This window comes from Furipterus horrens, unplaced genomic scaffold, assembly GCF_987537825.1.
Source record: "Furipterus horrens unplaced genomic scaffold, mFurHor1.1.pri manual_scaffold_7, whole genome shotgun sequence".
NCBI classification, from domain to species: domain Eukaryota; kingdom Metazoa; phylum Chordata; class Mammalia; order Chiroptera; family Furipteridae; genus Furipterus; species Furipterus horrens.
Genome location: NW_028327177.1, coordinates 133,512,355 through 133,539,825, shown reverse-complemented (window position 1 = coordinate 133,539,825; position 27,471 = coordinate 133,512,355). Strand labels below are relative to the sequence as shown.

At 45.4% G+C, this 27,471-nt stretch overlaps 1 protein-coding gene across 1 annotated transcript in view; it reads right to left on the bottom strand.

The window, feature by feature from the left end:
* Window positions 1-27,471, bottom strand: part of ITGA9 (integrin subunit alpha 9) — a 293,781-nt gene that overhangs the window by 98,013 nt on the left and 168,297 nt on the right. The window contains exons 17-18 of the mRNA XM_090284501.1: window positions 26,775-26,851; window positions 4,330-4,480 (exon numbers count right to left, since the gene is read on the bottom strand). Of these exons, the coding sequence (XP_090140627.1) occupies window positions 4,330-4,480; window positions 26,775-26,851 (228 nt within the window). The remainder of the gene's footprint in view (window positions 1-4,329; window positions 4,481-26,774; window positions 26,852-27,471) is intronic.

Genomic DNA, 27,471 nt, shown 5'->3' with positions numbered 1-27,471 from the left:
TGATTTTTTTTAAACCTTGCTTCGTATTTTAAACATTTGTAAAAATTGTCCTTTCTTATTTCTAGTTCTTTGGCTTGGACACACTTTTCATTCAACAACTTCTATATTCATGAGGCTTTATCTGTAATGATTTATCAGGGACAGTTTCGGGGCGATTAAAGCTTCTATGGTTATTACAGCAGATGCTGCCAGTGCTTTGCGTACATTCAACCAGAGGGTGAAGCCAGTCCCATTCCTTTCAAGCCAATGGCTTCCCACGTCCCGCTGCCTGAGTTGTTCCCTCGTCCCAAGGAGTGTGGCCCATCACCAGAGAAGTCTAGAAGTGCTGACAAGTTAAGGCCCTCGGAGTGATGCTCCATGGATGAATGACAGGAATTAGTGGACAGATCCTCTCCCCTCAGGGGAACGCTCTGCGGTGTGTTCCACAGTCTGTCTCTCTGAGGATCTACAGCAGGACAGAGTCCAAGTTGCCTGCAGTGGTCACCTGCTCATCCGTGCACACTGTCGTGTCTTTCATCCATCCCTTCCCTTTCCACACTCACCATTTCCACCCAGGGCTTCCTGAGATCACTCCCCAAATAAACTACCTGCACCTCAGTAATTGTGTCAGGGTCAGCTTTGGGGGGAATCCAAACTAGGAAAGTTAATAGACTATGAACTCTCATATATCCGAAGATATCTTTATTTTGCCTTCGCAATGGAGGGCAAGTTGGCTGGGTATAGAATTCTTCATTCACAATGGAGCATATTCTAATTTTTGATATGAATGTTACAGAAAAGAAGTCTGTAGAAAACTAGCATCTTTGTTTTCTGTTAGGTAGTAGTAGTACCATTTTCATATCCTTAAAATAAAAACTTTCATAGAGCTATGTGTACATATCAAACGGTTCTCAATATTTTTGCCCGGTATTTGCGGTACCCACTCAAGAAAACGTAGAACATTCTTTGCTTGTGTCTTCCATTGCAACTATTCTGGAACCATCTCTCTTTGCTGATTCTCCAGTCTCCACCCTCCATATCTGTAGTCCTCACCATCATCCATCCTCACTGCTATGTTCTTTTTCTCTGAATTCTCAGAAGACCTTCTCAAATACAGTATTCCCTCACTTATCGCGAGTATTATGTTCTAGACACCCCGCAAAGTAGGAACCTTACATTTATTCTAGTCTTAAACCTACGTAACTTTAACATACGTATACAGTACTGCAAAATCCCGCGATATCACGAAAAATCCGTGATAAATAATTAAATATAATATTTTTAAAAATCCCGCGATACAGTGAGGCCGCGATAAGTGAACTGCGATATAGAGAGGGACTGCTGAATGCTCTGTACAATAATGAATCAATTTTCCATACTGCTAATTCTGCTCTTTCCTGATTCTAACACATATTTTCATCCTGCCATTGTTTTCTTGGTTTCATTATAATATTTCCTTCCCCCATCCACAATCTTTATTTTTGCTTCCCTCTCAGTTTATTCCATTTTCATCCCAGTCTATTGTTCTACGATCTGATCTTTTGTAGTGCTCTTTTTTTTTTTGAATTTGTTCAAGAAGAAAAGTGAATGCTCTGTAAAATTTACTTTTGTTTTCTATTAATAATCTTTTTAAAAGGTATGCTTTCTCCCTATATCTTGAGCTGTACTTTTCTTAGTTTTTCGGTTAGAATCTTTTTGTAGGGCCCATGTTGATTCTGTTTAGGACTGTGCAGGGGTGGGTGGGCTCTCTTGGTTTCCCTTCACTACCCACCTGGGTGCTGTTAGAATTGTGTTCTGGGCTGAGCAATGCCATTTACATCCCCAGTTTCTGTCAAGGTTGTAGTCATGCGAGGGGAACTTTTTGTTTCTTTACCTTCTTCCGCCCTACTGAGGGTCATCTGGCCTATCTGCTTTTCCGGTTGGTCTGGCCTCCACGGTTGCTACGTGATATCTCTGTGCCTTGTCACATTGTCACACTAATGCTCACCACATCCTGCAGAGTGCCTGATATCTTGTCAACTTTCTACCAAAGTGAAACCTAAGGTTCCCTGTGCCAAAGGTTTCAATGGCAAAAATATAACAGTGATGTATTCTCATTTTCTCCATAATCAGCTACAGTGGCTAATGACCTACCAGTGTCCTTCTCAGGAGCATTTTCCTTAACTGACTAGAGCTTTCTCATCCAGAATGCTTGGGAGGCTACTAACCCAACCCCCACAACGGTGGTCAGTCGTGATAGAGGGGTGGAAAGGATGTTCCCTACCAGTTTGAGAAAGGACAATTCTGCTGAGTGATCTGTTTCCTAGATTACCCCTCCCCCTCTCTCCACCCTTTAAATCAGACCAAGGCTAGCTTTTATGACAGCACACCCTTACTCAGCCCCTTCCCTGCTCACCACCCTCTTTCTCTCACTTCTCTTCTCCTGGAACATTCCTCCCTTAAGGCAGATCCCCAGCATCACAGGCAGTAAGGAGGGAATGGGGAAATGTATGTAAAACCCCTGGTGTATCATAGGTGGTCAATAAATGCTACCTCCCCCGAATAGTTTTAACACTAAAAATATAAACATTTGTTCATACCAATCTCTGTAGAAGACATTCTCTACAATATTGTTCAAAAGAGAATAAAGCTAGAAATAATTAAATATCTAATAATAGGAACTTGTAGGTAATCCATAGTATATCTTATGATAGAATATCTTATGCAGTCTCCAAGCTAGAAAGAAAACCACGGTGAAGGGAAGTGAAGTAAATCAGAGGAAGCAATTACTTTATGAACTAATATTACCCAGTCCTATATACTGACAGAGTGAGGCCAGCTCTGAACATTCTAGCAGACAACAGAGAGAACAAAGCCTAGTCACAAGGATGACTGTATCCACAGGTAAAAAGATGCCAATTGTTCAGAAAAAACACAGCTATTCCTAATTCTGAGACCAGAGAGAAATTTCTCCCGTGGGCCCTAAGTGAGAGCAATCTGTGCAATGTAATGACCTGCTCACCAACCACAGCCTTTTGGTTACCATAGCAACAAGTTTCACAGGTCTGGTCCCTGAGTAAACCCTTCTCCCCCCTCCCACCCCCTGCAGGAAGATGGCATCACAGCACAAGAAATTCTGTAAAAGAGATTCTGTGCATAGCCTGAGATATTGAAACCCTATAGATACTTGGTTCACTCTTGAAGAGGCGGGGCCTGAACCAGCAACAATTTTTAGAGTGTAGAAGGTGAATGAAAAGCATGTCCTTTCTCCGCTCCTTCTTAATTATTTTTGGGGTCTCTCCCAACCCTGGAGCTCCCATAGCTATTAAGCAGCAGAGAGTCTGAGATGATCTCTTGGAAAGTTCTTAAACATTGCTTCCCCAGATAGCTCTACATGCTTCAGCTGCCTCATAAGCTGGGCAACATTGGCACAATCCTGTCAGAACTATTGAGTCTGGCAGGCTATGTACCTGAGCAGAAAAATGGCTGCCAGCAGGTTTGAAGGTACACCTAGGCTCATCTGTGGGCAGGGTGACAATTTTCAGAAAGTGATTTTGGTTCCCTTTTAACACAGACATGAAGGCACTGCATGCAGTTCAAGGGACTGTAAACACTATGAAAAGCTGCAAAAGTTCCCATCAGAACAAATATTGCAATCATGGGGCAGAGTGAGGTCTATTTAAATCTATCCGTTCCTCCTGTTGCCCGCCGAGAAGGCCTGTCCTTTCTTCCCGAAGGTGGTTCATTGAGGCAGGTTACAAGACAGGAGGGAATCCCAGCTCTTTTTTCCTTTCTGAGTCATGCATTTTAAACTCCAATTCATTGAAACAAATTAATTCACTCTAAAATGCTCCCTCAATTAATGGAAATAATTTAATTTTCTCAATTCACTCAAGTATGTCAGGAATAAATAAATACGCCGGAGTGCAGGATGATGAACATGACTCTCTAATGAAAGCTTCAAGTGCATCGCTGGCAATAACAAGCATGATAAGCTGCAATCTGTCCTCATCTCTTGTTTTTCACAGCTACTGACCTAACACTGGAACTCTCTGGCACATGTGCATGCTGGAGACAGTGACCACATCATCTTAGAGAAAGGGCCAGACCTTAAACCACAGGGAGTGGGTTTCACAAGAGAGAATGGGTGGGAGACAGTGGAAAACATTGATATTGCACCGACACTCTGGAGGTATTTATGGTTTCTTCTCTGGCTGTACCGACATACTTTCCAAGTCCAGGAGGGAAAAAAAACTCTCATAGTTCCAAATAGGACTCCACATAACAAAACAGTCTTTGCAGAACCATTGCACATTCTGAGCTATGATGGAAGTCAGCAAATGCACTAGCTGGACCAAAGGTCCTCCTTACCTTCTGCCACATGTTGATGAAGAAAAGCTCCCGGGAAACATTGAAGGACACATTGGCATCATAGGCATCGTCGCCAAGGTTGGAGATGGAGATGTTTAGGGAGATATTCTTCACAGCCCCCAAAGCTAGATATGGGGTTTTCTCATCAATGCTGCAATAAAAAATAAACAGCAATGAATGCCCCGAAGCTTTCAGCTTTCACGACTACAGCATGAGCCATTGTGGGGTAGCTGAGGGTAGGGGGGTAGGAACTCTTCTAGGATCAGGACTACAAGTCCCAGGAACCCCATGCAATAGCCATACAACTTGGGGTTAGATCCCATGAGCCCTGGTTTCTTCATCTAAGCCCAGGAGGGGTCTGGGTTGCCTATCTCACTAGGCTGTCCTAGGGCTCACATGAAAATCCTGTACCTCCAACTTGTAAGATTGTAAGACATTTAATAGCCTAGACATGGAATCCGGTCAGCTATTCATTCATTCATTCAAATATTTTTTAGTACGTCCTAACAGCCCATGACCACTATTCTAAGTGCTAGAGAAAGAGCAACAAATAAAACAGAGTTCTGGCCTCCTTGTAGCTTCGGGAAGACAGCAAACAGACACAAAGAAGCAAACACACCAGTCAGATTGTGATAAGCTATGGGGATAACTTACAAAGGTGGAAGGAGAGCCAAGAACACCAGATTTGGAGGGAGAGTATGATGCAATATTACACAGGGTGGTGGTCAGGGAAGCCTCATTGAGGAGGTGACCTCTCAGTACAACCCTGAAGGAAAGGAGCAAGATACAAAGAGATCTGGGAAGTAGTCAAGGAAAAGTGGGGCCTGGAATGTTCAAAGACTAGCAAAGAGGCCAGTGTGACTGAGAGGAGTGAGCAAGGTGGGGAGCGGGAGGAAATGGGCTTAGAGAGGCAACGGCATTAAGGGCAAGTAGACCAGGTAGGTATTGCTGGGCCATCACAAGGACCTTGGTTTGACCCTGAGATGGAGCCCTGCAGAGTTCCAAATGGAGAGCTTGTGTGACCTCCATATTGAAAGGCTCGCACTGGCTGTGAGGAGAACGGTCTATGGAGTGTGTCGTCAGGGGAAGCAGGAAGCCTCGTTAGCGAGCTCTTGTAATAATCGTTAGCGAGCTCTTGTAATAATCCAGGAGTGAGAAGATGGCAGACCACATCATGGTGGTAGAAGCTGAGACAGTGAGAAGAAGTCATATTCTGGACAGGTTTCAAAGGTTATGCCAACAGACTTTGCTCATGGGTGGATGAGGGGTGTTAGGAATCTTAACAGGGGAAGTCAAGGACAGCTTCAAGGATTTTAGATTCAACAAGGAGAAGGGAAGAATTGTCATTTATTGAGATGGGAAAGACTGCGGGTACAGACGGTTTAGCAGAGAAAATTTGAGACAGTTGGATGGATAAGTGTGGATTTGAAGGAGGAGTCTGGGCTGGAGATACACGTCTGGGATGGACTAGCTATGATCACCAGGGAACATGTGTAAGTAAACAAGAGGTCTCACACTTAGAAGGTTAAGATGAGGCACACGGTAATAGGAAGGATCTACTAGAGAGAGAACAATTAATGATTGCATGACAGGGGACAATTGCTGGATGGCCTCTGAACAAATGGAGGGGTTGGTCTCAGCTGGGATGAGGTGAGAAGGAGGCACATATGGCACAGATGCTTTAATAGATGAGCGTTAGGAACAAGAAGAGATTCCTTTATGATTGTTTCCCTTCTGCAATGAAATAAAAACAGTCAAAGACTGGGGCGGGAGAGGAGGAGGAAGGAAGATTTGAGGGACGAGGAGAAGGAGGGAAATGGCAGCCCAGGAGAGTGGGGGAGTGAACGGGACATCAATGGGATGACAGTGGGGATAAGCATGAGAGTGAGGAAGAAAATGACAATGAGGATGCACATGACATTCACGATTATTATGTGATGTGAGCTTTGGAGAAAATAAATTCACATGGGTGGCCAATCTTTGGTCAACCACTTAATGGAAGATGTGGTTAAGTATATAAAAGTTTGTGTAATGGACAGTTGATATTTTTTGCCATTCCGTATCCTGACATCTTCTGTTTTGGGGAAATCTCAAGATAAATAGGAGGAGCACAACAGAAGAAAGGCTTAGGGTTAGGGTTGGTCGCTAAAGTGTAGGCAACAAAGTGCAGTCCATGTGATCTAAATGTGGTCAAGTGGCCTCAGTGTGGTGAGTTGATGCTCCTAATCGAGGTCATGAATTTTGAGGATTGCCCAAAGATACCAGGGCCCGCTGAGATCATCTGAAGTGGCCACAGAGGATTGAGAGCCCAGAGTTGGCACCCTGAGCTAATTCTTGCTTTTGTTTCCTGCAATGATGGTGCTCCAGCCTTCCTGGTTAAGCTCTGAACCTACCCATACCCTTCCAATAAGTCCCTTTTCTGTTTAAATTAACCAGCCCGTGTCTGTTGTCTGCAACCACTGACATAGCTGGTGGAGCATGAAAACCACTGTCCAAAATCTCAGGAGGCTAGAACACTTTGAAATACAGATTTTGGGGGAAGCAGTGCTCATTACCCATCGAAGAAGAGAGGACCTCACTTTCCCGCGCACCTGGCACGTCAACAAGAATAACATGTGCACAGAGAGATCTGATGGTCTTGTTTTTGGCAACAAGAGCTCTAAGGATCCAAACAAGATGTGAAAAATTAACTCAGAGGAAAGTTTCAAATTCTTGAACGGCCTCCAATACATTACGACCCTGACCTCAAGCTATGTGGCAATTATTTATTATTGTTGGCCACTTTAATTTTAAACAATTGATGTGTTATTTCTGTCCTCTTGTTTGCTTTTATAAGATTAAAGGAGCAATCCTCAGGCTTTGAGGAGTTATGAGAGGGAGTGCTAACCTTGCTTTATCTTGAGAAGGAATTGCGTAAGCTCCCACCAGTAGCCCGGTAGCCTCAGAGAATACTCATAGTTTCCAAATAGAATATGAAACGGAGACAATATAAAAAAAGCACAGGACCATGGGGCAGGGGCCTGCCTCCTTACTCCAGTCTTGTTGTGCATGATCAGTCACCTTTCCTCATGTATAGATAGATGGCAAGGGATCGGGCCAGGGATGTCCAACCTTCTGCCAGCCCCCAAGGCTTAGACTTCGGTCACTTAATCATGCAGTAAGGTCGTCTCTGGGGTTTCAAAGTCAAGTAATGCAAACATGGTTCCATGATTAAGGGAAGCCAGGCACCTTCCAGAACAGACCTTGAACTCAGACTTAAAAAAAAAAAAAAAAAAAAAGAGTCCTCAAAGCTGTTTCATTCCTCCTCCACAGCTAAAAGCCCTTGTATAAGATAGAACATCTCTGTTTCTAAAGCTATTCTTAGAAATGAAATGCAATGTCATTTGCCTGGGGCTGGGTACTTTCAAACATGTCAGCCTTCTGAAACCTTACAACACCATGACGGGTTCCTGATGTTAGTTCCATTTTTAGATGTGAGGAACTTGTGATGTAAAGAGATAAGGTGACTGGCCCAGGGGTTGTGCTGGGCTTAGAACTCGGCGCCTCCTATGCGTTCAGAGCCCTCTCCTCACCGTCGCATCCCATGTTCTCCAGCCCCTCCCCTGAGCTCCCTCCTGGGTGAGAGAAATCTCCTTGTCACGAGCGGCTCCAGCCCCATGTGCTCCACCACCCTTCACAGCACTTACCAATGTTGTGGGATACATTTATTTGTGAGGATATTTAGGAACTGTCTCTTCCCTATTAAGATTGAAGCACCAGGGGCAAGGAGCCCTGTCTGGTTTTGCACATCACCGAACCCCCAGGGACAGAGTTGTGCCTGGCACACAGTACGCGCTCAACAAACCCTCGTGGAATGAATGAATGAAGGAAGGAATGCACACCCCCCCACAACAGGTCATCAGCTCAACCTTTGCATCTTACAGATGAAGGAGCTGAGCATCCCAGAAGGAGATGCAGTCTGATCCAGGGGGCTGCCTCCTTACTCCAGGTTTGTTGCTCACGATCAGCCACCTTTCTTCATGCTTAAATGGCAAGGGATAGGGCCAGGGATGTCTAACCTTCTGCCAGCCCCCAAAGCTTAGACCTCTGTCACTTAATCATGCAGCAATGATCACCCAGCTCTCTGGGGCCCGAGCTGCAGTTAGTGCCAAACGTCCATTGGCGTGAGGACCGTCTGAGCTGCAGCTCTTATATAAACTCCATTTCAGTTGGGAAGGGCTTTGGCAAGATATATCTGAGAACAGGACTCCATGAGGACCAACCTCTGATAGAGCCATTGAAAGAGTAAAATGACCAGGTACAGGATTTTGGTGCCAAACATTTCCCAGGTGATTACTTACTTAGTAAAGAACAATCCTAATTTTCAAGAAATTTTATTCCCTGAAAAAAAAAAATTCCCATTAATTTTCATTTGTTTGTGCAATCTTTTATATGAGTCATACTACTCTGAACACCTACCGCTCTGATGTACTTTTATAAGAAAAGCATTATTAACAGTCAAAATAAGAACCAAGCTGGACAGTTTCTACACAGCTTATCTTACCACACATCTACAGCCTGCTGGAAACATATTGCTCATTTGTTATCAAAAATAACAACTATAGCCTTGGCAGGGGAGTTCAGTTGCTTAGAGCATTGTCCCAATATGCCAAGGCTGTGGGTTCGATCTCTGGTCAGGGCACATACAAGAATCAACCAATGACTGCATGAATAAGTGGAACAGCAAGTCATATTTCTCTCTCTCTTCCCATCTCTCTTCCTCTCCCTCCCCTCTCTTCCTCTCTAAAATCGACCAATAAAAAATATAACTGTCCTTATATATCTTACAGCAGCCATTTTTGAGTATGTTGGGTTTATATTGAATTTGGCACCATTCACTCAGTACTCCAAATGTCAGCTGTTACTGCCACCATCTTGGTGGCTGGGTGGTGCTTGAGTGTCACTGTAGAACTTGTTCTGTGACCCCCACTCATCACAGTACATTAAGAATGCATACACTTCCAAATTCCTTGTTGGGAAAATGCAATACATTCCCGTAACAATCATCATATGCTGAACCACTCAGGCCACTGAACTAAATTCTTCCCCTTCTACCATCACAGAAACAATTTTATGGAGGTAATTTTTTTGTAAAGATGTTAAGAAGAGAAACGAAAGTAGCAGCATCCCTCCCTCTGTTCCCATGGCTCTTAAAGTACAGAAAGATACAATAATAAAACTGTATCACTTTCACATAAATTTTATTTGGCTATAACAAGAAGAGAAGTGACATTGTGTTTGCCTTCTTAGCATTTATAATATTTAGAATATTGGAAGGTATCATCTCGTTACAAAAGCTATCCGAGGTGCTTATTTTTCCTCTGGACAATTTTCCTTGAAATTGGTGGAAACATTCAAGATGGTTCCAGATACCTTCAGTACCTGTTGTGCAATCTCCTTGGTGCTTTGTTGACAACTACCAGTTTTTTAACTATTAGTGCTTAAACTTACAAACGTGAAAACCCCCCAAAAACCACAGTTGCTCACGTGACATCTTCCTATGAGGGACATGAACACAAAGTGCCAAATAAACTGATTACGATGTGAAGGAAATACACCACAAAGTGATCACAGGTCGTGCTGATGAACAGGTGCAGAACAAGAGGCAAGAGAAATCCAGGGGAAGGAAATCACTGTAGACTGAAGTTATCCTACGAAGTTCCCCCGAGAGAGGTAGGCATTGAGTCACATCTTAAAGAAAGAGCATACAGGAGAGTAGAGAAACAAGAAGTACGTTCCAGGCAGAGAACACAATAAGCGGCAGATCAAGAATTGGAGGTGACTCAGAAATAATGTGGGAAGGAGCAGGAAAGGGACGTCCTGAGCAGTGAGATCAAGGGGAGGCCAGGAGAATACGTAGGACACATCCAGATTCCCATGGACTTCAAATATCAAAGTTCTGAGTTGATCCTCTAGGCCAATGAACTTAACCATGTTATCTTGCGTCACCAGTGCCAGGTGTGTTGACAGTAATTCGTTAATAAATAACAAGGTACAACAGCAAAGGTATTACAAAATGGAGTCGGCTACAGGAGGTTCTACCCCTGTCCCCTCAGATTTATTACCACAGCCTGCAAAGGGTGCCATTCCAACTGCGGGCATCCCCATCTTCTGCTGAAGGACTTTTCTCTGCAGGCCAGCAGAGTGCCAGAGAATCAAGCCCCTGACAGCCCTGCAGCAGCCCTCGGCCAACGGCTGATGGCAACTGGTGTAGAACGACCTCAGCGCCCTCCCCCATGAAGTGAGAGAGCGCTGAAGTATGCGTTCTAGTTCTAAGCCGAGGCTGTCCAATCTCACAGCCTCTGGTCACATATGGCTTTGAGCACTTGAAACATGGCAGGTCTGTATTAAAGTGTAAAATACACATCGGATTTCTAAGACTTAGCACAATAAAATAAAAAAGGATTTAAAAAGTCTCAATCATTGTTTTAATATTAATTACATGTTCAAATGATTTCTGCTATATTAAATAAAGTTTTTTTACAAGTTTCATTTTGATTTTTCAGTGTGGCTACACATAAGTTTTAAATTGCATACGTGGTTTGCATTATAAGTCTGTTGGTCAGGGCTGTCCCAAGACTCCCAGTAAATTCAACGTATTTTGCTTTTCACAATATAATATGTTTGATTTGTGAATAATATTTCAATGGTACATATTTGCTCATGTTACTTGTAAAGTAGAGGTCTAGGAAAAATAAATTCAGGTAAAAATGAAACAGTATTTATTAAAATAACATTGATAATATTTAGCCTCTAAAACTCACTTGCTTATAAAATGATGTAATGAATATTGTGAAATGTCACAAAAGAAAAAGCATATTACAGGTGTCCCTCTCTTCCTCACAAAGTAATGCCGAGTTTCACCAAGATCTGACACCCGAAGTCCTACACTGTGCAAACAAAGCTCGCTGGCGAGGGAAGGGTGTGTGTGCTGCCTCCAGTCCCTGGCTGAGGGCTGCTCCGTGGGCCAGGAAGGGCATCTATTGCTAGCACCTCTGGCTTGGCAGGCAGAGCAGGCAGAGAGGCAGATACCGGAGTTGACCGCCAGGGTAAAAGCGATATAAACAGCACTGACGCTGCCGGCTGCAGAGGCCTATGAATGGGAGGCGCGGCTTTACGGACGGGAGAAGGAGCCAGCCAGTGAGGCCTATCACTGGCAGATCAGAACAAAAGTCCTGATACCTCTGAACATCTGGAAGGCGCCCAAGGCCCTGGAGACACCCCACCATCCAGTGTGAGCCACATCCTGGTCACTTCCCTTCTTTGACAACTGTGACAAAGATCCATTTCAAGAGCCACAGTCTCCATGTCTACCAATGGTTCCAGCCCACACAGACCTCAGTCCTGCCAAATGTCGGTGTGGGTGGCCAAGCACACCCTTACCCAGGGCTGACTGCCAGTGGGTTACCCCACGGGTGCGGTACTGGTTGTCTATGGCCGGCCAGTGCTCTTAAAGGTAGGTAGCCCGGGCTGTGAACGTTGTTAATTGTTTTGAATGTTATCCCTGCCCTAAACCAGGGCACCATAAGGCGGGACACACAGGACAGTCCCCTTGCTGAGTCTGAGGGGTACATATTTTGAGCTTCCCCAGTGCAATCAGCTTAGAGAGGATGACTAGGGATAAATTCAAGAAGATAAAGATGGCAGCAAGCAGTGTCTGAGCACCTCTGCAGGGTACGCCCTCGGCTCCCCACCCCAGGAAGGCGGCTGTCAATACCTCCAAGGCACACTGTGTTCACACCATTTGGTCCCCGGATGTTGTTAGGTGTGTCCTCCTCAGCTTCTGTTCACCTCTACGGGCTGAGAGCTTGCACCTGAGAGTTATTCCAAAGCCCCCTGGAGTCCTTCCAGAAGCATTTGTGTTCCAAGAGCCAGACTAGAGGCCTCTCCTTGGTGATGCAGCTGACTCCTGTACAGAAAATTACTGATCTAGACCAAACAATAGAAAAACTCATTCTCATTTCTGTATCTCCAGAGAATAAAGCTGCCAAAATCTGCCTTTAGAAGTAAGATGCCAGGGTGAGGGCCCTCATCAAATTCTGTACACATGAGTGCTCCACACCACGTTTTCAGATTCTTAGTCCCTTTCTCTCAGCTTATAATAAGCTGGAGAAGCTATCCTTTCCCCAAGACACAGACATGCTCATGTCACAGAACTCCGGACGAGGAAACCTTAAGGTACAGCTGGCAACTCCAAAGGTGTCAGTTCTCATGCAATGTTCCGGTATAAGCTTCAGAATGTCTTTCCTACAGGGGAAGAAGCTGTTCTGTCTTGCTAGCTCATTAGAGTTAGTGACTGCCTGTTCCTTTCCCTTCCTGTAGGTCTTACTGATAGATCGAATTATTTAGAATCCAAATACCTATTGTCACTGCTATAAAAAAAATATCACTAAAGTTTCCTGATTTACAAGGTTCTAGTTATTGTGGCAAAAATTCAGGGACTTATTTTACTAACCAAGAGCACCAAAAAATATGTAATTTCTAGTTTTTTAATAAAAACATTGTTTTCGGTTAAAAAAAAAAAAAAAGCACCAAGAAATATCCGAAAAGGAAATTGTACCTAAAGGTGCAACTCTAAATATACCTAAGAAATCAAATCTAATCTTATTTTTATGTTTTTAAAGATTTTATTTTTAGAGAGAGGGGAGGTGAGAAAGAAAGAGAAGGACAGAAACGTTGATGTATTGATTGGTTGCCTCTTGCACGCCCCCAACTGGGGACCTGGCCAGCAATCCAGTCATGAGCCCTGACTGGGAATTGAACTGGGTACCTTTTGGTTCGCAGACCAGCACTCAATCCACTGAGCCACACCAGCTAGAGCTTATTTAATCTTTTAATATCCTCTAGAGTGATGAGAGTTATTACTTCTGCCCACTTCTTAGGCTTATAGCCCCACATAAACCCCAGCCTGCATGGTTCATAACTTCAGCCCTGAGCCACCTGCTGACCTGCCCAGGATCTGCTCATCTTAGACCCTACAATATGGTTCACTTTGTTCAACACTCAGTGCCACATCTGGGACCGACCAGCTCGCTTCTCAGGTGTTCCCGCCCTACCTCTGCCACCACTCAGCTTCCCTTCCAGCTGTCCTACCTTCTGTTTCCCTGGACCACCCCTCCCCCCTTTCCCTGTCTGGCTGGACTTTAGCCGAATCCCTGGGTTGATGCGCTTACATGGCTTGCCCCAGACCTCCACCAGCACCTACTGGGTATTTGTCTACTTTTACATAGACTTTTAAAAAATCTAAAGAACAACAGTTTACATGAATTAATTTCTGCTTTTGTTTTATAGCTGTACTTTTAAGTAGCTTTAATGTTCATATTGGTCACATTCTTGAATAGTGCCTAAACCAACCACTGAACTATATGTGTGTATAGAATCAGGTTTTAGTGTTTTCCACTAGCAGGTTATTAGGCCGTAGAGCTGGAGATGGGCTTTGCGTCTTACTGTGCTTTATAAATCCCTTCAAATCATGCCAAGCAGACCCACATGGTTGTTAACTCCAGATTGGGATCCTGAGGCACCTCAGTGAAGCACGTCGGTTCAAGTTTACGGCGGGACAGGGAAATGATGCCTGGGACTGAATTTCTGGTTGGAAAACCATTTACATGGAGCCAGAAATGCCTCTATCTCCCTCATATGTACCCACCTGGGCCAGCTTTATGGCCATAAAGTCAGCAAAGTATTTACTAAGGTGTTCCGAGCCAAAATAGTGGTTTCCCCAGCAACATTCAGATAATTAACGTATAGTACTTTAAAAAGTCATATGCCTATATCCCCACTGACTTCATCACCATTGATTTGGCCCTAGCTCTGGTTCATTTAATAACTCATGCAGGGACAGAATCAGTTCTTGCTTCAAAGGCCATCCTCTTTCTAACAAGGCAAACATGAGAAGCCAGAGGGCCTTCCTGTCCCTCCAAGCAGCTCAGGCTCCTTCCTCCTGCCTCTTCTGTTTCATTGTGAAAGGAATCGCTGGTTCCCAGCTAACAGAGGAATTCAAATCCTCATCAGCCTTTACTTTAGGAGTATTTCCGGAATCACTAAATCTTAGGGCATCTGGAACAGATCAGTGAAGTTCACTCACTGTAACAACTGGATTAAAGGCAAAGAATACTTCAGGGGGCAGGGGAATTCCCAAGATCTGTGGGCTGCTCAGAGGTCTGACGTCATTAGACAGGGATGGTGTGCAGTGATGTATATGACCTGATCCAGCAATGGCACGGTGCCACCTTATGTCACAAAGCCACTTCACACGCTCAAAATGTAAGGAGCCGATGCACACGTCACAGAGGCTGGCAGGCCAGACGACTGAGAAGAACCAAGTCAGCATGGCCACTGGGGTCCCCTGACTGTCATGGCCATAATGTTTCCCCGATTCTAGCTCAAGAACCAAATGTGGGGATGTTAACAGCCACAGACAATAAAACACATTGAAATTACATGCCTCCCTGGATTTGGATCCCCCCTGCCCCCCCCCCCAAAAGAGCACTTTCCTCCTGGGCTCTCTGGAGGCCTTGAAAGTAGAAATAAGGACACACACACCCACAACACCTCAAGCCACCATGAAGGGGCCCACCGTCCACAGAGTGGCTGCCACGTTCACCACCTGGCCCAGTTTCTCCGCTTTGGGTCTGAAGCACTAGCTTTCTTGAGCTCATCAAAGCTCTGATGAATAGTTACCTGGTCCTTTAATAAATAATAAACCAAGAACAAGAAATGAATGGTGGCTTCCTAATCAGTATACTGATTAGGGACAGGAAAACGTGACAGCAGCTTTATAATAAAATCCCAGTTCTGAATAGTGTAAAAAAATCTTTCATCTCCTCTATAAGCAGAGCAAAAACATTTGTTTCTCCAATATGCATCTTTCCCCATACTCAGGGAAAACGTCTAGAACAGGGTTTTGTAATCTCTTTTTGCGCCACCAGATACTTCTGGAAGTCTAGAGAAGCAAATGGACCCCTTCTCAAAGTATTGTTAATAAATGCATAAAATGAAAAACAGAATTACAAAGAAATTAATTACAGAAAATACAATGATAATTATATTTAAAAATGTGTGGTTTACTAATATGTGTTTGTTTGTTTTTTTTATTATTTTTATTATTTTTTTTAATTTTATTTTTTGGTTTTCAATTACAGTTGTCCCATTTTTCCCCCATTGTTCCCCCCTCCCAGCCCATCCCTAATGACACTGACTAATAAGATTGAGTGGTAGATCTAAAAACTACCATAACTGTGAACTTGGGATGGATGTAAATGATATTTGAAATATCTGCAATATAGTAGCTCAATATGAAAATGTCAGTGTCTACATGTGACAGTCACAGGTCCTACTAATATTCCTATGCTTTGCTGTCTACATTCATAACTGAATAAAATACTCGGTTCCAATTTGAATTCAGTGAAAATAAACATGCGATCATTTTCCTACCCAAGTTCACAGATCCTATGAATTCTATGCACTGATCACCAAGGGGTTAAGACCTCTGTCCTCTGGGCAGATGACAGTGAGGGACTTCATGTAAGGATGGGAAGGAAAGACCATGTGGACAAAGAGGGGAGGGAGAGAGCATGCTCAGACTCCGATGCCAGGAGGAAAGGTAAGAATGGCATTTCCAACAGATACAGAATAAGATATTTGTAAGTGCCTTGATTTCATTCACTTCAATTCCACTATCCCGGGACTAAAAATGAGTCAGCTTTAAAATGGGGGAAGCTGGTCAGGGAGGCGTGAAAATGAGAATCTTCTCCTTCTTGGCTTTAGGAGGTTACATTGTTAGTATCCTTCCACAACAGAAAAAGAAAAGAAAAGAGAGAGAAACTTTAAAATTTGTCTTCTTTTTCTTGAAGAAGCACAACTGTTGACCGAAAGAGAGGGGCATTCTCCTCTTGTTCGAGTCTCATTATCACAGAAAACATTCTCAAAAAAGAGCCCAGTGTTCCTGGCTAGGAAGGCTGACTACTCCGCCGGAATATCACGCGTTCTCTTAGGCACTGAGGATGGCAACAGCTTCACGTTCCCTTCACAGAGGACCTACTGCACTGAAAGCCATTTCCCACAATCTCCCCCCTCTCCTGTTATCCCTTGTGTTGGGATAGTCTGCTTTAAAAACTAAAGTCCCGGGGAAGAAGCAACCAGCAATAACCCTGGAAAACACAAAGTCTCCCTCGCCACCCGGAGTAACCTCCTACACATCACTCCAAGGCATGGTTTGAAAAAGCCCCACCCCTACCCTGGCCAGTGTGGCTCAGTGGGTTGGGCATCATTCTGCAAACCAAAGGGTCGCAGGTCTGATTCCTGGACAGGGTATGTGCCTGGGTTGCAGGTTTGGTCCTCGGTGGGGGCGCATACGAAAGGCAAGCAATTGATGTTTCTCTCCCTCTTTCCCCCTCTAATTCCCTCTCTCTAAAATCAAGAAGTATGCCCTTGGCTGAGGATAAATAAATAAAATGAAATAAAAAGTCCAAACCCCTGCAATTTCAAGAGAGCAGATAAAAAGCCTACTAGCAACTGTTTCTCCCCATTAATATCTGATAGAATACATTGGATTTGGTTCCCTTTTGAAACTCAGTCCTAAACAGGACTAAGACTGCCTGGTCAGGAGATCTGAGACCAAACACACCAACAAAACAGGAGGTCTAAGTTCAACAGGGTCTCAGGTCGGGTCCCCTGGCAGCAGCAGCCTGTGACAGGATTCGGGTGGGTCAATCGGGAGATGTCCCAAGGAGCAAGTGGGGCGGGGGAAGCAGATGGGGCAGGGCAGGAAGGAGCTGCTCAGGGCCGTGGTCTTGGGCAGAATCTAGCCTTAGCCTTGGTCTGATTCACACCAGGGCTCTAGAGCACAAACCACTGCATGGAGTTACCCACACTTGACACAGGGGGGCTAGCTTTTGGTACCTCAGATCAGTCAGTCATTGGCTGAGGGCTGCCACAGGGTGGGTGTAACCTTGCAGGCAAGAGGACTCCTGTGAGGTGAGGGCCATTCTCCAGACCAGAGGCAGAACAGCTGTGAGCCTTCAGCGGCCAACAGCTGGGAACATGGCACTTGCCCAGTCAAGGGATCTGGGTGTGGCACCAACAGCATCCACCCAGCCCCGTCATTTTTGGATCAAGCTCGCCTGGAACAGAGTCAGGCAAGAAGGCTCCCGGTATCCAGAAGTTCTTTCCATGGCACCTCCCATCTCACTGCGACATCGGTGAACAGTGACTTATGGGCAGTTCATGTTATTTCAGAGTCTGTCACCTCTGTCTTGGGGGAGGGACCAGTGACCACTGCGGGTAAGGGAGAAGGCTCCTCAGCCACAGCCATCCTTGGGTTTTCATTTGTGAAGAGTGGCAGGGCCGCCTTCCCATTCGCCCGCGGTTATGTCAGGTGGCCCAGAAGACACTCGGGAGAGGAGCTAATGAGAGGGTGTGGGCTCGCCAACGAGAAAACCTTGCGCGGAGGAAGGTTGGCCTCAGGAAACAACAAAACCCCTGAGCATCTTCGGAATCTGGCTTTTCTCACAGTGACTGAGTCTGCTGTGGGATGGGCGAGCCTAGTGTTAGTGGCAAGAGACCAACAGCAGTCACACAGAATAAACTGCAGAAACCTTAGTGAAGACAGAGCACAGGGCTCCCCGCCTGCTCTCGATGTGCGAGTCATGAGGAACCCAGTTGCTACCTCCCCTGGACAGGTCCTTTTTTCTTAGGTTGAATGTCCAGGAAGAAGGAAATAACAGCCGTATCATTTTGAGATGCTTCCACATAAAGCCTCTAATGGTTGGCTATATTTGGGAGCCAGGGAAAATACGACCACATAACATTTTATTAGGTACACCTGTGAGGTAGACCCAGCCTTCCCAGGTTGCTTGGGAGGGAGGCCAGCTATAAGCGTGTTCCCAGCTTTTTCTGTGGTTGCCATGGTTACTCCTCAGCCTGCCTTCCATGCTCCTCTATGGATTCCCCATTCTCTCACCAGCCAGATGGAAAATCTCCATCGGTGTCTGCTCAGCAGGAGGAAGGCTGTCCCTGAAATCCAGTATTTGTTGGGATAGATTTCTGCTGCTCATTTGGGGGGGTGGGGGTCTCTAAAAATGAAGGGACTTCCCCAAAGGGGAAAAGGTCAGTTCCTAGGGTGATGGCCCACTGTCCACAGCCTCACACTGAGGCCAGTAGGCCGTTGAAGAAATAATCAGATCATCGCTGAGATAGGTAAAAGTTTCCTAAATTGGTCAGCAGCCCATCACAGTGGGAGTGAGAGACAGGCCAGTTCCCCAAGCTGCCATGGCTATTTCAAGAGAGACACCACAGGTCTCATGGCTGGAACACTGGACTTGGATTCGGGAACCTCCCAGCAGGTGTTTTTCCTGCCACTGCCATTTAACTTCCTTTTGATCTCAGAGAAATGTCTCAAATCCATGCCTGCCAGCTTCCTGTTCTGTATCTGCAATGCCATGGTTCCAAGTACATACGTGAAAACCACCAGCCTCGAAGAATCTGTGAGCTGGACTTGTTTCTATCCTGCCTGAGTTACTCTGTAGGACACTGGAGGGGGTGTCTCAGAGTCACAGAGTCACCATCCTGTGCTCATCTCGGGGCTGAGCTGGAGCCAGGGCTCCAAAGAAACACAGCTGTGTGGCCCAGCTCCACCCAGATCCCTCCCAGGATGACAGAGGGGTCAGAGGCCTTATCCTCTCTGCCTCGGATGTGCTGTGGACACATCGCTCATCTGCTGTCCTCAGGAATATGGGAACAAAGCGCCCAGCCCTGTACTTGGCTCATGGGTTGGCTCTGAAGCCAAATGCCCTTTGGCATGTGGGCAGTACATGGCTATGCTTGGGAAAGGAGTGGAAAAGGAACAAGAGGCAGACAAGTGCAGAAGGAGAATGTTGGGTGTTTGGCAAAAGAAGGAAAGAAAGCATTCCCAGGAAGTTAATGGGAAGAAGTCTTGGTGTCCAAAGGCGATATAACCCTCTCGTTGGAAGCGCCAATGCAAATTCACCAACGGAGATCCTTTGAGAAAGCAGCTGTAGCAGACGTCACACCTGCCCGGCTGCCCCCTCGGGCTGTTTCATATGCTCTCGCTGACTTTGGCCTGCCAATGCCTGCATCTCTGTATATAAGGGCCTTTTCACAGAACCAGACAAGGCTACTGTCTTAGGTTGGAAGTGCCAGGGGAATTAAATGTCCCTCCCCGCCCAACCCCAGAGTAGCCCTCACCCAGTGACTCCATAGTTGGAGCCTCTTTCCCCTCACAGGCAACCATTTTGTGGTGTATATTTTCCACCATGCCCAGTGCTTCCCTGTGGTAGCTGGTGCTGATGAGCTGACGGATAGCCTCTCTCTACTCATATCCTTTGTCACATGACATGGCAGCTCATCCCATTAGGAAGGAGAGTTTATTTCCCCATCCCCTGAATCTGATTGGCTCTGTGACTTTACTTTGGCATAAGTGACAAAATACCAGTTCAAAAGTAGGCCTCATGAGGCCTTATTCACGGCTGTTCTAGTTTTTGGACCTCCCCTGCTCCCCCCCCCACACACACACTATAAGAGGGTAAAGGGGGTCAAATATATGGTGACGAAAGGAGACTAGACTTTGGGTGGTGAGCACACAATGAAGTACATCTGAAATTTTTATAATGTTATTAACCAATGTTACCCCAATACATTTAATATTTTTTTAAGAAAAGAAGCAGCCTGGGCTAGTCTGTGACAGGATGAGAGACCATGTGGAGGACAAAGGAGGAACCCAGCCAACAATGAGCTGCTCATGATGAACAGAGGCACCTAGACAGCCTGGACTTGGCCGCAGACCCATGCGGGAGACCAGAAGAGCCGAGCAGCTGAGCCCAGCCTAAGGAGCTGACCCATAGGATCTAGAGTCAAACATATGGTGGTTGTTCTAGTCATGAGGCATGATGTTTGGGGACGACTTGTTACACAGCGATAAGTAACTGAAACACTGGTGTTATGTCGCACCCTTATTGGCAGGCTTCCCTGTATACTTCTTTACTCCCCTACCTTTGTTCCCTGCACTTCTCAGTGAAATTATTCAACCTCAGATCCTTGACTCAGGGTCTCAGAAAACTCCAACTCAGACACAGTGGGTGTTTCTTCCCTCTGCTTCCAGGGATCACAGTGAATTATAGTTACTGTTTTCACCTGTGTGTCCGCTTTCAGGTAGATAACATTGTGATGCAGTACTTTATCTGTGTTTGTTTACACCAGGGCTGGTACATGCATAACAAAAGCTCCATTGCTATTTGTGAGATAAATGAATATATTAGCACCCTGTCACTTCTTGCCCGGTGGGTAGACCATACCCTTTGATACCTCTTCCAGTGTGTAAATGTCTCTTTGCCTGCCTTACTCTGCTGATCGCCTTCCCAGGACCTAAATCACACCCTCTGCCTAGGTAACACCAGCCACGTGTATTCCTGAAATGTGGGAGACACCTGCATCAGAGCAAATGCTTATCCTGAGAGAGGAGACGAGGATGAGCAGAGTGTCGTCTCTCATTCAGAGAGCATCTCACCTTTTTTTTCAGTAATACCCCATAGAAAGAACTGCTTCTGTTTCCAGAGATTCCAGAAACAGCAACTACAAAGGCCAGCTGTTCCCAATCAACAACCCCCCCAACCCCCGCCCCCCCAGCTCTGGTGCAAAAAGTGAAGGAGTGAAGAAATAAATAAAGCACATGGCTAATATTCTGGCAAGAGCGAACGCTTTTAGGTTTCTGATCAGTGCCCACTCACCTTCCTTCTTTCCTTCAATAATAATAATAACGATAATGACGATGTTGCTGTTGTTACATTTGAGGGAACTCTTGATATGCCAGCCCCACAAGCTCATGGTCAAATCTGAGACCCTCCCAGGAAAGAACGATTCGACCTACGAGGATGAAGAACTCGACGACTCCTGCAGGGACTGTCATCAACCCTGCAGGACTGGGCCTAACATCTTCAGAGAGAAGAGCCGTTGAGCAGGCGCCACCAGTCACATCAGACGGCCATCAGGGAACATGAGTGGGGTGGGAGGGAGGAATCTCTGATTATGGATTTTTTATCCATCAACCTCCTTTCTGAGTTGGGGACCCCCAAGGTCCCCAGCCTTGGTCTAGAGCCACCTGATGATATCAGACCACAACAGCAGCTGGGGCCCATGTACAGGCAGAGAGCAGGATATAGAGTTGGACATCTCCAGCTTTAATTCCCCACCCCCACCGCCATGAGCCCTTGAGCAAGTCGTCTGGCCTCCTCGAGCCTCTGTACCCTCCCTACTAAAGAGAGCGCAATACATTTGCTTCTCAGAGTTGCTGAGATGATTAAACAAAATAACATTAGCTCTCATCTACTGAGTGCTTACTATATGCCAACCACTTTTGGGAGCACTTAACTACATTTTAACTCAATAAACACTCAAAATAGTCGTATAAGGGGTGGCTCTCATTTCTCCCATTTCACAGATGAGGAAACAGAGTCCCAGAAACGTTAAGGAGTTTGCCCAAGGTTGCACAGCTGGCAAGACACTACAGTGTGTTTCTGTATACTGAGGCCTCTGCAGGGTACCTAGTGCGTGCAGGTTCTCAATAAACAAGCATCTCTTCCCCTTCATAAAACCACTTTAATTCTACCCTATTCTGTGTAGTTAATGATTCTGGCCACTTTGCCACTTTTGAGAAGGAGAACAATTTGTTTCACACTCTAAATAGCTTTCTGTGTGCAGTGAGCTTCCTTTTGAAGGCTGATCTTCCGTGGCTAAAGCTACCCATCTCCCAGCCAAGGGTTTTGGGAAATTCACTGGGCTCCCCCGCCCCTACCGTGGTAGTAGCATTAGTAAGGCTATAACCATAGAACCATTATATGTGGTCACTAGATGGTTCTTCTAACTTCATAAATATTCTACCATGTCTTTTCACCTCCCTTAAGAGTTCTTTCATTATTGGAGTTGGCTAGCCAGAAGGCACTGAAATGTTCCACTGGTCTCCTGTGGGATGCATCAAAAAATATTTTTTTAGCTCAACTGTCATTGCCTATATTTCTTTTTCTTTATCCTAATAACATGTGATGCATTCTTAGGTACTATGAGTATTCAGACAGACAAAACAAAATATAGTTGCATCATTTTACAAATGGAATTTTCAGTCCTGTTTGATAGAAACTATCTATATAGCTTCATCCCCATTCCCAGACATTTTTGGAAATGGCATGTGTTTTGGAACTAGGCTCCGGACCATTAACAATTGTGGACTTTTAATTGAAGAGTTGATTGTTTTAGGAGACAACAGGCCTGCCAGAATTCAAGCTCTCTGGAGAGAAAAATAAAACCATCCATGAGTCCCAGTCACAGAGAGCATTTCCTGGCTCGATCCCGGGCCACTCTGGGTGACCCAATCACTCCCAGATGTCTTTCCCTCTTGTATTCTCGAGACAAAGGCTCCTCAGTCTGGTGGGAACTCAGCTGCTTCCAGCCACAATACCTTGTACTACACCGTCTACCAGTCATTGGAGACATCTTTCCGCTACGCCGTCGTATCAACTTCAGTACAGTGAGCTAACGTGACAGCGAGGTTCTAAAGACAGCACAAAAGGCAAAAATTGTGTCCAAATGGTCCCTGAGAAGCCCTTGGGGTGGCACCAGGGTGGAGATCAACACAACATCTAAGTCCAGCCCTGCCAAGGGTGCTCCCCCACCGAGACCATGGCCACTTCATGGACCTGAGCCAGGGATGCAGGAACTAAGATGGATGGAGAGAAGGGCTGACTCAGAACTCCAGTGGGAATAGAGGACTAAGCGACCTATACCATCCTTTTATTCTCTCCCTCTCTCAACCTCTCTCCCCACTCCCGCTCTCCATCTCTTCATTTCTCACTATGTTCTCCTGACCACCTCCATCACTCCAGACCCTGCAGATCTTCATCCTGCTCTCCACACCGCCCTTGCTCTGCTCACATTTTCTCTCTGCCTAGATGCCTGGATCCTCCTTATTCCCCTGAATTCCTCTTCTTGGAAGCTGCTCCACAACCCTGGAATGACCCATCCACCTCTCTTAAGCACTGAGCGGGTGGTACCCCCCCCCCCCCGTTGCCCCCTCCTACCCACACTGAACAACATTGGGAGAGGAGCTGATTCCCAGAACTTCCCTGACTTGAACAATAAAGGAATGTACATCCCACCCCAGGCAAGAACAAATCAAGAGAATTAAATAATAACCAAAGAAGATTATTTTTGGTTCGAACCACTGAGCCTTTGCCAACCAAATCCAGATCTTGGCTCCCACCACCAGTTTACGGACTGTACCTACCTTCCTCCACTTCGTGCCTGGCTCTACATGAAGGTCTGGGAAATCCCAATGTAATGGAAACCACAGGTTTGGTTTTGTATCTCTACAAATTAGCAGGCAACATTTCTCTGGTAGTCCTTTGAGGATAGCTATGGGCCCAAGAGCATAATGAAGGTTTAGTGGGAGATGCAGCCAAGAGGCTATTTTGGGAGACTAATAGGCCTCCTTGAAAATAACTCATCCTAAGGAGGGACTCAGGGTTTTGCTCCAAGCACACTGCTTCCTGAGATTCAGAAAGTCTCCTTCCCCAGACTCTAGGTCTCACGTCTGAGTTGTAGAAAGATGGAATTGCGAGAAAGGCTAAAATAGGCCTGAAAACGAAAAGGCATCAGGAAAGAGATGGAGCTACCCTGTTCATTACGCAGAAGGGTAGGTAGCATTATTGGTCCCAATTTGCCATCCCTTCTATACTTGTGCCCTTGGCTGCGTGCCTTTTCAGTTCCTCTTGCTAAAGGGTTGGAAAGTATTTTCCTGTCCCTTGACTTTGGGTTTGGCCATGGACTTGTTGTGACCAACAGAATAAGGCTGAAAGAAGAATGCGCAGTTCTGAGCCCAGGCCTCAAGAGATGTTGCATGTTTCTGCCTACTTTCTCCCACCGTTGCTATGCCAGGAGGAGAATATGCCCAGGCCAGCCCACTGGGTTTCAGCAGGACAAGGAAAGACGCGTGAAGCAGAGATAAATGGGATCACCCATACCTGAGGTCAACCCACCATCTACTGAACCCCAGATGCATGAGCAAGTCAGCCAAGATCCTGCTGAATCCAGCCTGGACCAGCCAACACTCAGCTGACAAGCAGACCCTTGAGAATAAGTGATTGCTGTTTTAAACCATGGAGTTTTGAAGTGGTTTGTTATGCAGCATACTTTGTGGTTACAGCTAGCTGATACATGTGAGGGTCTGGGCCCTGCCCACCTCAAAAGGTGGTGTTCTCGCATTACTGATTGCTGGGCCCACACAGCAGAACTGTTTCTGACCAACACTCTTAAAGAGGCAAAGTTGTGGAAGTGAAGTCAGCTTTAGACAGAAGTTACCTTACTGATCACAAGCCTTGGGTTTCACATCTTAATATATGAAAAGCACAATTCAATAGAGATAGATTAGATCATCCATCACTGGGCAGTAAAAACATCAGGACTTTCCTAACCTAATATTTAACCTTGGAACAAGTGAGCATTTTCCCACCACATGAATGTATCTATAATCCAAAATAAATTTCCAACATCTACAGTCTGCCTCAAGACAAAACAAATCCATATATTTTGTTTCAAGTTACTTTTTCCCTAAGACACTTTTTTCAGGGGAAGACCTATTTAAAACAAAAAGTAATGACCTGATAATTTATAAACCTTCCTTAGACTTGGCTTCTCTAATAGTTCCAGGAGGTCCCTCTTACTAAGGTTAAAAGCCCCCTGCACCCACTTCATCAGTTTGAAGTAGTTTTCTAAGCTTGACAAAGCATGTAGTACTTTAATCTTCCATCTTGTCCTAGGTAAAAGTAATGCTAATTAATATTTAAGAGGTTTGGAGGAGTGTGTGTGTGTGTGTGTGTGTGTGTTGGGGAGATTACATCACCTTTCACCCAATAAATGCAAACAAAAGAAAAAAAATCTTAGTATTACTTCTCCCTGATGAATAATATACATTTATCATCCTAAGTGTCCTAGGGCAGTCACTAGCTCATGAGGGGATATTTCTTTCATTCCACACAAACTTCACTTTCACAAGTACAAATAAGGGACAAAGTAGGGCATTTTAGAGAATCACTATCAAAACGGATGACTATTTTTGAGAAATGGTAATAAATCATACGGAAGGGCTTTCTTGGCCCCAAGGCTAAAACAGTCTTTCAGAAGAAATTGTCCGGAAAGGAAGCCATTCTCTGAAGTGTGCCTAAGTGACTCAGGGCCAGCACCTTCATCTAAAAGAAATCTGAAATACAAGATTGGCAAAGAGGAAACAGGAGGCCCCCATGAATGTGGTTCACCTTTAGCCTGGGGGATTCACATACTCTGGGAGGAAACCCTGAAACAATAGAGACTCACTGCCCCCTCCTTCACCCCCTTCTGCCACAGAACCATTACTTGTTGTTAAAGCAGACATACTGCTAAGTGTGGGGGGAAAAAATAAGAAGAACCTTTATACAACGATCAGTCCAATCATATGAATTGTCCCAAACAGTTAAATACTGGCAACTTCATATGGTTCAACTTAACACAGTGAGTAAACAGAAAACACACCTCCACCACATACACACACACACAAATACTCACAGAAATTAGAAATATAGGCTAAATTGTGAGATATGTGGAATTGCAAATAAAAACTAAACTAATATTTGTATAATCGTCGGCCATCGGCAGCCGTCTGTCTCGAGAGACGATGGTGTAGCTTCTTAAGAGTCTATCTGCACCGCCGAGAATGGTTGTGCAGTCCAACTCGGGAGTGACACGGTATCTGTCTCCTCCCGTGTTGAATCGACATCTTGCGATGTCGCTGGAGTGTCCTCTCCAGTGAAGCTGAAGCTACAGAGCCTGGGCAGGGTGATATGGAGGGTCTGCTGTTGCCCATGCAGCAGAACCCCCCTCTCTTCGCAGCTGAAGGGTCCAAGGGAAAGACGGAGTCAATACAGCTTGGCTTCAGGTGCGCCGCAGGAGTTGCCGGTGTTGACTACAACGTCAAACCGCCTTAGGGACTCCGGCTCCGGATTTTCTGTCGGGGTTTACTCCCTTAGCCTTTCCCCTGAAGAGGTATGCCGCAAGGCAGCGGAGGTTTTTTGGAGTCAGAGTTTTCCTTCTCTGATGTGCCCTGACTGGAAGATCGAACCAGCGACACTTAGCTCGCAGGCCGACGCTCAATCCACTGAGCCAAACCAGCCAGGGGCATTTGTATAATATTACAAACTAATTATCGTATAGTATTAACACATTTTTTTAAAACCACAAAATATCATTTTAACCCACCAACTCTGTTTACCCTCTTCACTGGGCAAATCTGCACATTCAGGCTTTGGGCCTGGAGTCAAGACAAAGGAACTTTCCAGAACAATGTCATAAAAGGAGTGCTGACTTACCTGGACAGCAACAGTTGACCCTGAAGCTGCAGGTCAGCGGCACAGTCCTCGGAACGGCAATTCCTTTCAAAAACAGTCTGTAAGAGATACAACAGGAAGGTTGGCACAGGACTTAATGACAAATGAATGAATAACAGCCAAATATTTTCTTCCAAACCAGTGGGAATTCTTCTGTGAGGCCTTCAAGCCCTCGAGTCCCCAGAAGCCAGCTCCCTGGCATGGTTGGGGGTCCTTTGCAGGCTCTAAGGAAACGCAAATCGATGCTGGTCCCGCCTGCAGAGTGCATTCCTTACTGGACCCATTTTCAGCCTGTTCCAGTGCTTCTTTGAGTAGTTTTTTCAAGAAGGGTACATGGTAGGTGTCCTTTCCAACTTTGAGAAAACCTTTAAAAGCCCTCAGATGTGAGAGAATAATAATCAGTTGAGTAAAGAATTCTTAAGATCGCTTTCTGGTCATTTCCCCGTTTGCTGTCTTGGGGAAGCAGTATATCTGTATTTGAGATGGATCCTGCCTGAGCCATGGGAGCATATTCTAATTTTTAGTTTCAAAGGGAAACGTCCGCAGCCATTAGATTATTAGGCTGAGGGCCTTGCAAAAGGGCTGAAGGGATCCTTTCCCTTCAGTAGTGACCAGGGACACAGTGTCCTTTTTCTAACTAACACTGGGCCTCAAAGCCCTGGCCGGGTAAGCCCAGTTG